Source organism: Erythrolamprus reginae, chromosome 6, assembly GCF_031021105.1.
Source record: "Erythrolamprus reginae isolate rEryReg1 chromosome 6, rEryReg1.hap1, whole genome shotgun sequence".
Lineage (NCBI taxonomy): Eukaryota > Metazoa > Chordata > Lepidosauria > Squamata > Dipsadidae > Erythrolamprus > Erythrolamprus reginae.
In genome coordinates this window covers 67,441,287-67,455,171 of record NC_091955.1, presented here as the reverse complement: position 1 = coordinate 67,455,171, position 13,885 = coordinate 67,441,287, and the positions used below count along the sequence as shown (strand labels likewise).

Sequence of the window (13,885 nt, the reverse complement as noted above, 5' to 3'; positions counted from 1 at the left end):
CCTTTGCCGTCAGGCATGGGGGAACTGAGATACTCTTTCCCCCTAGGCCTTTACAATTTATGCATGGTATGTTTGTATGTATGTTTGGTTTTATAATAAGAGTTTTTTTAGTTGTTTTAATATTGGATTGTTACATGCTGTTTTTTATCACTGTTGTTAGTCACCCTGAGTCTATGGAGAGGGGCGGCATACAAATCCAATTAATAATATTAATAATAATAATAATAATAATAATAATAATAATAATAATAATAATAATAATAATAATAATAATAATAATAATAATAATAATAATGGCTCAAGTGCCACCTGGGTGTCATAGGTTCACCATCACCGGATTAGGGAATAAGTCCATTTGCCTTTCCTGGAACTCATGTTAACAGAAAATTATTCTTTAGTGGTGGTTTGTTATTCTGCTAAATCATTTTTCTAACAGGTCCAAGCCCTGAGGTCACAGCTGGAGTCCTTGCGTTCCCACAAGGAGGCAAACCTCCATAAAAATGGGCATGCGCCCCAAGGATACATTGCTCAGGTAATGGAAATATCCCAATATAATCTTTACATTCTCTGGTTTTTCCTTTCTCAACTCCAGTCGCTAACCAGCCAACGTGGGCAGAGAAATGAAGAGAGCTGAGACCATGTCTATCATTTCCCTAACAGTGCTGTTATCTATGATCGATTATCTGCAATGGGACAATGCCTTTAACATATGGCAAATGTTGGAAAGGAAAGAACTTCTAATGCAAACTCTTTCTTATTGCACGTCTCTTTAAAATAGGCACGGGAAGCCTTGTGGTGCTCCAGAAGCTGCTAACTTTGATTTGTAGAACCTCTTGATGTTCCCGTGTTGCCTAAGGTCTGCTGGTAGTACAGTCTGCTGGACTATAGGGATTGAAACTGCTACCAAGTTGGCTAGAGTGTGTGTTTCATATTATCCCATTATCCCAACCAGTGATAACTGTAAATGCCTGCTTGTCTGATATGGAGCGAGGATAAGGCAGGAAACTTCTATTTCCATGTTGACCAGAAGCCATTATGTTATCCATATCTGAGCAGTGTGATTTCATTCTCATGCATATTTACTGACCAGCTAAGATTTAGTGGGAATGGACTCACAAAGTTGCTGTACAGTGTTCTCTCGATTTTCGCGGGTTCGAACTTCGCGGAACGTCTATACCATGGTTTTTCAAAAATATTAATTAAAAAATACTTTACGGTTTTTTCCCCCTATACCACAGTTTTTCCCGCCCGATGATGTCATATGTCATTGCCAAACTTTCATCTGCCTTTAAAAAACATTTTTTAATAAACTTTAATAAATAAACATGGTGAGTAATAATCTAAATGGTTGCTAAGGGAATGGGAAATTGTAAATTTAGGAGTTTAAAGTGTTAAGGGAAGGCTTGGGATACTGTTCATAGCCAAAAATAGTGTATTTACTTCCGCATCTCTACTTCGCGGAAATTCAACTTTCGCGGGCAGTCTCGGAACGCATCTCCCGCGAAAATCGAGGGAACTCTGTATTGGACTCTGCAGTGTATTCTGCAGTGATTCAAGACAGTATTTTCAATAGAAGGCCCACCGCTGTGGAATATCATCTGCACACAGTAACAGTTTCTACCAAATCTTGGAAATTTTTAGCACCAACTTGAGTTCATTAAAATAGTGGGGGTTTTTAAAAAACTTCCCACTTTTAGCATTTCTTTTAGCAGTGATTACAGACTTAAAAATTGAATGAACGGATGGATAAAGTAAGTATGAAAAAACCAGTTTCAAACAGTACCGTATGGTTGTTTTAACTTTAGCTAAGGCTATTTGGAATGCTTTTGAGGGCAGGCAAAACTGTAACTCTAACCAGTGTGAATTGTCAAGTTTGCTCAGTGGTTGCACAACAGAGAAGGTTGAAACCAAGGTTCATTATGTCTTGTTTTTATAATGTTAAATAACAGTATAGCATTTCCAAATAATAAGATGGTTGAAGATACATAATGGTTAAGAATATTTGCCTTTGAGGTATAGGAGTGTCTATAGTTTATAATGCAAGACAGGATGCAGTTAGTATCAACTAAATTATTTAATAAGTAATTGGACAGGCTGATCTTGTTAACTGAAACTGTAAATTGGAGAACTCTTTACTTTTTAAAACTCCTTTTGTTAACTTTATTTTTATTTAAAATATTCCATGTTCTTATTATATAATACTCTAAAGCTTTTTAGTCCAATTATAAAATCATTCTAAAATATAGCAAGATAGTTATTATGGATTATTCATTGACTATTGAAATGTGAAACTTCTGTGCCTCTTAAGGTCATTGGAGCAAGCTATAAACGCAAGTAAAATAACTGATACTTAACCATTTTAAAAAATAAAATGAAAAAATATGGAAGGTACAAGTTACAGGCTAAAAAAGGCTAAAATGTAGAAACAAACCTTTCTATGGAACAAATTAAGTTCTTAAGTAGAGGTACCACTGTATATGCCTTGATTGCTGAATTAAAACTGCATTTTAACATAGCCAGTGAAGGGCTCCCCATCACCAGCACTACCAGTGACCAGCATGGGTGCGCACACATCTGTCGTGCGCACATGCCAGCACAAGAGCCGGCTTCTGTGCATGCGCAGGAAGCGAAATCTCTCATTTCACCGATTTTTAGTGATCTCTTTGCTCCCGTGCATGTGCAGAAGCAAAAAAACACACAACCAAAAATCAGTGAAATCTCACACGCGGAAGCATCCTTGTGCAAGAGTTTGCTTCCTGCGCAGGTGCAGAAGCTGAATCTCGCACATGCACGCATCGGGGACATGGAGATGTATGCACATCTCCATTTTTCCTACTGGGACATCACACCGGACTGTCCATGCTGCAGCGCAATATTGAACATACCCTTTCCATTTTAAATGTCATAACCTATAACCTGATAGAGCTGCTTGGTGCAGATGCTTTTCTGTCTCTCTTTTTAATATCTTAAGGCTCTTGCGGTTATGTGTTCTCGGAGCTCCCCTTTGGCAAAACAGAGATACATTTCTTGTTAATTCATCTCATAAAAATGTGCTTTTCCATTCTTCTCTCCCCCTTCCCAACCTTCTAGGAGGCATGTGAGCGCAGTTTAGCAGAGATGGAAAATTCCCATCAACAGGTCATGACAGAAGTGCAGCGGCATCACCAGTGGGAGATGGAGCGGTTGCAGCAGGAAAAAGAGCGCCTTTTGTCTGAGGAGGCAGCCGCAACAGCTGCAGGTAGAACCTACACGACGCACACACAAAACTAAGCCGTAATGCTTGTTTTTCTTCCTATATATAATCCAAAAAAGAAGAAAATACAGATGCATGTTTTAGCCATCTGTTTTTTAAATGTAAAACCTTGTCCAATCGTATTGAAAAAAGTTTTCCATTTTATAATAATAATAATAATAACAACAACAACAGAGTTGGAAGGGACCTTGGAGGTCTTCTAGTCCATCACCCTGCTTAGGCAGGAAACCTACACTACTTCAGACACATGGTTATCCAACATTTTCTTAAAAACTTCCAATGCTGGGGCACTCACAACTTCTGCAGGTAAGCTGTTCCACTAAGCAACCGTTCTGACTGTCAGGAAATTTCTCCTTAATTCTAAGTTACTTATCTCCTTGTTTAGTTTCCACCCATTGCTTCTTGTCCTACCCTCAGGTGCTTTGGAGAATAGGTTGACTCCTTCTTCTTTGTGGCAACCCCTGAGATACTGGAAGACTGCTATTGTGTCTTCCCTACTCCTTCTTTTCATTAAACTAGCCATGCCCAGTTCCTGCAACTGTTCTTCATATGTTTTAGCCTCCAGTGCCCTAATCATCTTTGTCGCTCTTCTCTGCACTTTTTCTAGAGTCTCAATATCCTTTTTGCATCTTGGTAACCAAAACTGAATGCAGTATTCTAAGTGTGGCCTTACCCAAAGCCTTATAAAGTGGTATTAACACTTCACATGATCTTGATTCTATCCCTCTGTTAATGTAGCCTAGAACTGTGTTGGCTTTTTTGGCAGCTGCTGCACACTGCTGGCTCATATTTAAATGGTTGTCTACTGGGATTCCAAGATCCCTCTCACAGTTACTACTGTTTTGACAATATTAACAATATTTTGTTAATAAAATAGTAACAATATTTTGACAATAGCCAGCCAGTTCAAAAGCAGAGAGAGTACTTACCATCAATCCAAGAAAGTAGATTCAGCATATAGTTTTTTTGCTGTAACAAAGTAATTTTTAATGACCCATATATAATACTTGGTACATATTTGTTTTGCTAGTGAATTCCATTTCCTCCCCTAAATTGTTAAAATCATATAGTGCTGCCCTCTCTCGATGAGGAGAGGCAAAGCATGTACTTTGGCAGAAAACAAGCAAATGTCAAAAATAATTGTAGTCTGCAGGCTGTAGTTATCCCTTTAACTGCCAAGGACAGAGCATGTAAAATTTTAGGAAGATATGGCTGTCAACCACAGCAACATTTTTCAAAAACAGCAGAGAAGTCTTGACAACACAGATGAGAACAAAAGAGAATAAAAGGGAAAGAGAAATCAAAGAATGGGAAATTTAAAGGGAATTTACATTAGATATCTTATAATCAACAAAGCTGTAATATTCTTGAAAGATCTTACTAGGGAATTTGGGGGAGCTGTTACTTCATTTTTCATTGGTCCTTGTTAGAGACCTTCAAACCGTATGGATTCTAGCTGTGGTCTCTTGTTCCTCTACTGCTCTGATTCCTGGAAATAGCAGGACTGGATTCATTGGACTGGATTCTTCCCTTTCTGCCAGGTCATGCTTTTTAAGTAGCTTGAACTTGCAGCTGTTGGTTTGTTGGGCAATCCGATGTCCCTCTTAAAAATATTTTTTAGTTATTTGTAATCTAAAGTGCATTTCAGTGTCCAAATCAAACTGTAAAATCAGCAGAAATTTTAATTAGATATATACTGCCATCCAGCATTTTTAGATAATTCAAATTCCTTTTGTAACAAATCATTCTTTTGAAATACAAAAAGAAACAAAAGTTAGAAAACAAAGAGAAAGAAAGAGAACTGCAAAGAAAGAAGAAAAAAGTAGTGACTCCTGACTTACTCAATGCAGTAAAATACAAAAGAAATTACAACTTCAACAGGGAAATCAGGGAATTATCAGGGAAGTTGGTGGTTTGGGAAATATTAGGGAATTATCAGGGAATTCGTGAAAACAACGGAATAAATCAGGGGGATGGAAACAAACTGTATTAAAATGTTTAAAAGTCAAGGAAAAATCATGTTAAAAAAGCCAGATTGCTTCCTCAGCTATCGATATTTCTCCACGGCTTAGCCGTTTGGTATGATGTCATCTATGACCGCGCCTTAACTAGATCACAAGTTACAGGGAAATGTCAGTGAAATTCAAAATGCTTCCCCCCTGGGCACTCTGCTTTCATTTCAGAACCTTCCAGGCTATTCATAGAATAAGAAAAATATTCTAATAATCAAAATCTAAAATTAAAGTAAAATTAAAGTATCATTTTTTCCAGTTTCAAGTAAACAAACAAACAAAAAAGTCCAGAAGCAGTTCCCAAGTAGAATTAAAACTAGATAAATCCTTCTCTTTAATTAAAACAATTTTGCCAGCTCCCCTAACTCCATCACCTTTATCATCTGCTCTTCCATTGTTGAAATTAGTGTGTCTATCCATCTTTCTACATATAAGGCTCTTGCCGCTGTAATCATACATAATTGCAAGGTTCCAAATTTTCTTTCAAGTTCTCAAACCTGAAAGGAAGACTCCTGGTTCCAATTTTATCTTTAAGAATCTTCTGAATCAAAATAAATTCAGCTAATGGAGACTTCATATCTGTGGTTTCAAAAGTCTTTAATAGCTTTAAGTTGGTTAATAGGCCATTTGTCAAAGTGTTAAATAGAGAAGTTTACAAACTTTGTGCTCCACTGTGGTTGCAAGCAAAGATGGCTGATCTTGTAATATCCTGGAGCTTCAACCCATGGAAACTTGCTGTCCTGCAATCTCCTTATGAGGAGCAGCTGTCCAGAGCACATTTGCCAATCTCCCGACCTCTCTTTGTCTAGACAGATTCCAAGGAACTGGTCTATTGACCGGTTCCTTGCTCTAGGCTGTGGAACTGTCTTTAATTCACCATACCATTGCCAGTAGTCCAATAGGCAAATTAATTTCTCTTCAAATAATTGCTTTGAGAAACCTAATAAAAACCTCAAAGTAAAAACCTCATTTGTTAGCAATTATAATGGGGAATATATGAGATTTCTCCATTTAATTGAATAACCTAGTAATTCAGCATCCTTTTAATACTATGGCAGTACATTTTGGTAAAGAACATTCACAAAGATCAACCAGATAAAATGTATCATTCAAATATAATATGTTTAGCTCTAACCACTGAAATATCCATTATTTAACTCAGTGAGCAAATGTCACTGATACAATGTATGAGGGCAGAACTTAAGTTCTTCCGCTGGATTTTTCTCCTATCCAAGACAATGTAGTTTGGAATACATAAGATATATACATTACAAGTTTAGCAGATTTTACTGATCCTTTCCATGTTCTGTCACTCTGCTCCTACCCTTCCCTTTGCTCTAGCAATTGAAGCTCTGAAGAAGGCGCACAGGGAAGAAATGAACAGAGAGTTGGGTAGAACACGCAACTTTCAGAAAGGGTTTTCAGATCCAAGTGCATTCCAGCAACAGCATCGGTAAGTCACGATTGAAAAATGATTGGGGGAATCTTGACTCATAAATTGAGGTAGGGGATGGAATTGTATCTATCAAACTGTTGATTGCTGTAGCATTTGATGAAAATCTTTGGGTGCGTTTTGGGAACAAATTGACTTTGCCGTCAATTTTAAGTGTAATATAGAAACGAAAAATATAAAATAGCTGGAGAGTAGTCCTATTAGTTTGTGTGTTCATTTAAATTCATTTTGGATTCATTTGGTCCTACCTTTACAGTATGTCATTCTTTGACCCAGCCCCTATGTGCATTTGGGATGCATCCCCTCTAGCTCATTAACTCAGTGCAGTCCTTTTATAGGAAAAGCTAATGACCTTGTGCTTTCAGGTTTCACTAGAAGTCATTGCTTGTTTTCTATTCAACAGATAGATAGGTCAGAAAGATAGATTAAAGAGGACCATTAAGGTCATTTAGCCTAGAGAAGAAACAATAGCAACCCACAGAGTTGGCCTTCTCCGGGTCCCGTCGACTAAACAATGTCGTCTGGCTGGCCCCAGGGGAAGAGCCTTCTCTGTGGCAGCCCCGGCCCTCTGGAACCAACTCCCCCGGAGATTAGAACTGGCCCCACCCTCCCTGTCTTTCGTAAGCTACTCAAGATTCACTTATACCGCCAGGCATGGGGGAGTTGAGATATTCCTTCCCCTTAGGCCATTACAAGTTATGCATGGTATGTTTGTGTGTATGTTTGGTTTTATAATAAGGGTTTTTAGTTGTTTTATTATTGGATTGTTACATGCTGTTTTTATCATTGTTGTTAGCCGCCCCGAGTCTACGGAGAGGGGCGGCATACAAATCCAATCAATTAATCAATAAATAAATAAATAAATAAATAAATAAATTCAAAAAGATGCCTAAGCATAGCAGATCTGGAAGTGGGGATGATAGTAGTACAGTGTTCCCTCGATTTTTGCGGGGGATGTGTTCCGAGACCGCCCGCAAAAGTTGAATTTCCGCGAAGTAGAGATGCGGAAGTAAATACACTATTTTTGGCTATGAACAGTATCACAAGCCATCCCTTAACACTTTAAACCCCTAAATTGCAATTTCCCATTCCCTTAGCAACCATTTAGATTATTACTCACCATGTTTCTTTATTAAAGTTTATTAAAAAAAATATTTATTAAAGGTGGACGAAAGTTTGGTGATGACATATGACGTCATTGGGCAGGAAAAACTGTGGTATGGGGGGGAAACCGCAAAGTATTTTTTAATTAATATTTTTTAAATACCGTGGTGTAGACTTCTCGCGAAGTTCGAACCCGAGGGAACACTGTAGTCTGTATTTGTATAGATTGGGGGTGTCAAACTCAAGGCCTGTAGGCCAGATCCAGTCTATGGGATGCTTTCATCTGTCCCACAGGGCCAGTCTGGAAATATAAAAGACCATACCACAGTGGTTCTGTCAGCCAAAATGGGCTTGCCAGGGGGGAGGGAGCCGTGGGCAGCCCATTTTCAGCCTCCCCAGCCTCCGGTAGCATTCTGCTGGCCAAAAACAGGCAAGGTACTGCAGGAGACGTCTGTCCTGTCTTCCCCCGCTCCCTCTGACCCACGGAGGAGACCTACAATGCTGATTGAAGAACTCCAGTTTCACACCCTGGTATAGATTATCCTCTCAACAGGCTTCTCTGTCATGACAGTCACGTTTTGTTCAGGATTTGCAAAATAAGATTCTTATTTTGGGGAAAACAGACCAGATTGGGGGCAAAATGAGCAGAGAAAACGTCAATGGTGTTGATGGTAAAATCCCAGTATCTGCTGCAGGTCTGATGTGGAGTCTCTGAAGCGAGAGTTGCAAGTGCTTTCGGAGCAGTATTCCCAGAAGTGCCTGCAGATCGGGGGCCTGGTGCAGAAGGCCGAAGAACAGGAACAAATGCTGCAGCGTTGTCAACAGGAGGGGAAAGAGCTGCTACGGCAAAACCAGGCAAGGGCTGGCGGTGCTGCCAATAGCAGCAATTCTGAAGGAAGGAACAATGACACAGTAACATTCGTGAAAGGAGGACGGTTGCAATCTCCTTCATTTAAAATTCAAATTAAGTTTAAATACCAGTGAGCTTGCCTTTCTTCTTACCTGGTGGTCCTTGCCTTGCCTTACCTGGGAGATTTAGCAACAGTTTTTGTGATGTCAGCCATAGGCCTGTTTGGAGTCCCTAGGATGCTGAGTCAAGTTGAACAATAGAACAGCAAATGCTGTTGAGCTCTGGAAAGACAAGCTTTGTAGAGAGCCCTGGGCAACATGCAGCCTAAGATGTTTCTTCTCAAGGCTTCACAATTGAAGGAGGTAGCAAGCCATTGTGTAAAAAATGGTGCAGTTGTCCAGAGTAGAGGTCTCCAAACTTGGTAACTTTAAGACTTGTGGACTTCAACTCCCAGAATTCTCCAGCCAGCATAGCTGGCTGGAGGATTCTGGAAATTGAAGTCCACAAGTCTTAAAGTTACCACGTTTGGAGACCCCTGGCTCAGTCTTTTTTCAATATAAAATGTTAGATAGCCATACATACACATTTGCTCTATGTATTCATCTTTTAATCATTTTAAAAGTTAAGAAATCGAAGAGGCAAAGCCAGAAACTATCTGTCTCCCTTGAGGACATTATCCAGTGTATTCCCTACATGGCCCTCACTTATTAAAAAAAATATTAAATGATTACCACAGGGTTTCCAGCAAACCTAGAAAACAGGGAAATCAGGGAATTTCCAGGGAAATTGGCAGTTCGGGAAATATCAGGGAAATATCAGGGAATTATCGGGGAATTCGTGAACAAAATGGAATAAGTCAGGGGGGAAAATTTTTTAAAGTCAGGAAAAAATCATGTAAAAAACCCGGATCGCCCTGCCTGGCAGAGTCAAGCAAAAATGAGCATAACTGGCAACAACTTGCTTCCTCAGCTACTGCTATTTCTCCACGGCTTAGCCGTTTAGTATGACGTCATCTACGACTGCGCCTTAACTAGATCGCAAGTTATAGGAAAATTTCAGAGAAATATCAGGGGATTTCAAAATGCTTTCCCCCTGGACACCCTAAGTAAGCTTCAAAAAGGCTTCCTCCGCCTGTTATATTTGATGAATATGTTAAAGTATTTCATCCTCATTCTTCCAGGAGTTGCAGAGGCGTCTTTCAGAAGAGATTGGCCAGTTACGAGACTTCATCGCTGCTCGGGCCTCACGTAGTGGTGCTTCACACAATGAGAAGAATTCTTGTGAGCTAGAGGTAAGGACGGAAGGCCTGATACTTTTTGCCTGTCAAATTTTGCAGTTTCTTTGTTTCAGGTATCATTTGGCCTATTTCTGGATCAGGAGGCTCTTCTCGCAGTCACTCATGCCCTTGTCACTTCACAGTTAGACTACTGCAACGTGCTCTACATGAGGCTACCCTTGAAAAGCGTTTGGGGACTGTATCTGCGAGACCGCCTTCTGCCGCACGAATCCCAGCGACCGGTTAGGTCCCACAGAGTTGGTCTTCTCCGGGTCCCGTGGACTAAACAATGCTGTCTGGCAGGACCCAGGGGAAGAGCCTTTTCTGTGGCGGCTCCGACCCTCTGGAATCAGCTCCCCCCGGAGATTAGGACTGCCCCCACCCTCCTTGCCTTTCGTAAACTCCTCAAAACCTATCTCTGTCGTCAAGCTTGGGGGAACTGAGAAACTTTCCCCTTGCCTATGTAGTTTCTGTGCACAATATGACTGTATGTATGCTTTTATTTACTGGGGTTTCTCTTTTAAATTTTTATATGTATAATTGCTATTTTAGATTCTAATTATTAGATTTGTCATTATGCATTGTTTTTATCGCTGTTGTGAGCCGCCCCGAGTCTACGGAGAGGGACGGCATACAAATCTAATTAAGAATAATAATAATAATAATAATAATAATAATAATAATAATAATAATAATAATAATAATAATTGGTCCACAATGCAGCCGTGGGAGCTGTTGTGGGTGCACCTAGGTACACCCACATCTCACCAACACTCTGTGAGCTGCACTGGCTTTCAATCAGTGTCCAGATGCAATTCAAGGTGTTGGTTGTCACCTTTAAAGCCCTATATGGCTTAGGGCCACACTATCTTCGGGCCAACCTCCTACCGCGTAGCTCCCAGCAACCATAAGAACCCACAGGGTCGGCCTTCTCCGGGTTCCGTCGATTAAGCAATGTCAGTTGGCGGGGCCGTGGGGGAGAGCCTTCTCTGTGGCAGCCCTGGCTGTCCGGAACCATCTACTTCCTGAGATCCGTGCTACGTCCACCCTACTGGCCTTCCAGAAAGCCTTTAAGACTTGGCTTGCCAGCAGGCCTGAGCCCATTGATGGGTGCTTCATCTTCTGGGTCCGGCCACAAAGAGGATTTTATTAACCGGGATTTAAATTGTCTTTTAAATTGTTTGCGATACTCATTTCCGTCGTATGTTGCCCACAGTCCCCCAGGAATTGAGCGGCATATAAATGTAATAATAAAAAATAATAATGAAGCATTGTGAATGAAAATGTCTACTGAATCCAGAAGCAGCTGCACACAGCTTTTGTGGCAACAACTAGCTCATTTAAAAAATGAAGATGGGGGAAATTATAGATTAACCATCTTAATGTTTCTTCAAGACAGTTGGTAGAAATGATGGTAATCAAGGACATAAAGAAAATCAAAAGAGATAATCAATTTGGGTTTTATCAAACTTCTAAGGTTTGGGGGTTTTTTAAAAAAAAAATCTACCAAGCAATAAGGTATGGTTGAACGAATATGGTTGATCAAGTCAGGTGAACTAATCCATATAACATCAGTTTGTTCATGAATACTATCGATCAGGGGACTGGAGACTAAAACATCTGAAGAACGGTTGCAGGAACTGGATATGTCTAGTTCAGTACAGTGGTACCTCGAGATACGAGTTTAATTCGTTCCGGACCTGGGCTCTTAAGTCGAGCAGCTCTTATCTCGAATGACTTTTCCCCATAGGAATTAATGTAAATAATTTTAATTGGTTCCAACCCTCAAAAAACTCACAAAGTTAGTCTAAATTATGCAGAAAGACATGTTTTTAATGAAGAAATGTACATGTACATATAAATGAATAATGAAGTTTCTTTCACTTAACTTGTAAACTTTCTTAAACTTTTAAATTTACATATGTTCAACTTCTCTGCCACCCAATCCTGTAGGACAGAGGTCCCCAACCCTTTTTGCACCAGGGACCGGCTTTAAGCGATCAAGAGAGGAATGGGTGAATGAATGGACGGAGGGTGGGAAGGAAGGAGGGAAAGAGGGAAGGGACAGGAACAGAGGAAGGAAGCAAGGAAACTTATGAAAGGGGAGAGTAAGAGAGGAATGAGTGAAGGGAGGGAGGGAGGGAAGAAGGTGAGAAGGAGAAAGAAAAGAAGAAATAGAGGAAGGGAAGGTAAAAGAGAGAAAGAAAAAGAGCAAGAAAGAAAGAAAGAAAGGGGGAAGGGACAGGAACAGAGGAAGGAAGCAAGGAAACTTATGAAAGGGGAGAGTAAGAGAGGAATGAGTGAAAGGAGGGAGGGAGGGAAGAAGGTGGGAAGGAGAAAGAAAAGAAGAAATAGAGGAAGGGAAGGTAAAAGAGAGAAAGAAAAAGAGCAAGAAAGAAAGCTGCAAGCACCCCCCGAGCCCCCCAGGCCGGCTGCAACCTTTTAAAACACGCGCGCTGCTTCGCAGCTGTCTCCTGAAGCCGAACGCGGAAGTTAGCGTTTGGCTTCAGGAGACAGCTCCTTGGCGCTTGTATCTCGAATTTGGGCTTGTAAGTAGAACAAAAATATCTCTCCCCTCCCAGCTCTTATCTCGAGTTGCTCTTAAGTAGAGCAGCTCTTATGTCGGGGTTCCACTGTAATGGCAAACCTTTCTTTCCTCGGGTGCCGAAAGAACGTAAGCGTGCGCTATCGTGTATGCGCGAGTGCCCACACCTATAATTCAATGCCTGGGGAGGGCGAAAACAGCTTCCCCCGCCCCCCCGGAGGCCAGAAATGGCCTGTTTCCCAACCCAGTAGGCTCGTGTTTCGCCCTCCTCAAGCTCCAAAGGCTTCCCTGGAGCTGGGAGAGGGTAAAAATGCCTTCCCCCATCCTCCCAGAGCCTTTGTGTAACCCAAAAAGCAGCTGGCCAGCACACACATGCACATTGGAGCTGAGCTAAGGCAACAGCTCGCGTGCCAGCAGATATGGCTCCATGTGCCACTTGTGGCACCCGTGCCATAGGTTCACCATCATTAATTCAATATCTCAGGGGTTGCCATAAAGAACAGGCAATCAAATATTCTCCAAAGCACCTGAGGGTAGAACAAGAAGCAATGGGTGGAAACTAAACAAGGAGAGAAGCAACTTAGAGCTAAGGAAGAACTTCCTGACAATAAGAACAATTAATCAGTGGAACAGCTGGCCTCCAGAAGTTGTGAATGTTCCAACACTGGAAGTTTTTAAGAAGGTGTTGGATAACCATTTGTCTGAAGTAGTGTAGGGTTCTTTGCCTAAGCAGGAGGTTGGACTAGAAGACCTCCAAGGTCCCTTCCAACTCTGTTATTATTTAATTTTCTGCTTTGTATCAGGTATCATTTTATTCTACGGGGAATACTTGGGCAACCTTATTTTTGCTCTCTTCTGAGGGCAGTATCACACCCACCTTACTACATTGAAAGTGATTTTGATAGTAGACAATTGTGTTCTGAATAGTTCCCATTATATCTTTCTTCTGAAGGTGCTTCTTCGAGTGAAGGAGAATGAACTCCAGTATCAGAAGCAAGAAGTCCAGTGTCTGAGGGAAGAACTCCAAATGATACAGAAGGTAGATTTCTAAAAGAAAATAATGAGTTCCTGGTTTCCAAGAAGTATGTACCCACATGGGCGCATACTGATCACCACATTCCCTCTAACAGTATGCAGTGCTATCCAAAGGACAGAAAAGTAGAAAGCTAAAGAAATTAAAGGCATCAGGTAGAAAGGGAAACCCAGCTAAAGGTTCAGATCGTGCAGAATGTGGCTGCGAGAGCAATCATGGACTTTCCTAGATATGCCCATGTCTCGTCAACACTCCGCAGCCTGCACTGGCTGCTGATCAGTTTCCGGTCACAATTCAAAATGCCCTACATGGCATCGGACCAAAAGTACCTTCGGGACCGCCTTCTGCTGCACGAATCC

The 13,885-nt window shown here is 40.9% G+C and overlaps 1 protein-coding gene across 3 annotated transcripts in view; it reads left to right on the top strand.

Annotated features, from left to right (window-relative positions):
- TRIOBP (TRIO and F-actin binding protein) overlaps positions 1–13,885 on the top strand; it is a 93,932-nt gene that overhangs the window by 75,466 nt on the left and 4,581 nt on the right. For all 3 annotated transcript variants that reach the window (XM_070756157.1, XM_070756160.1, XM_070756158.1), the window contains 6 exons: positions 437–532; positions 3,091–3,238; positions 6,607–6,718; positions 8,518–8,677; positions 9,853–9,963; positions 13,446–13,532. In XM_070756157.1, the coding sequence (XP_070612258.1) occupies positions 437–532; positions 3,091–3,238; positions 6,607–6,718; positions 8,518–8,677; positions 9,853–9,963; positions 13,446–13,532 (714 nt within the window). The remainder of the gene's footprint in view (positions 1–436; positions 533–3,090; positions 3,239–6,606; positions 6,719–8,517; positions 8,678–9,852; positions 9,964–13,445; positions 13,533–13,885) is intronic.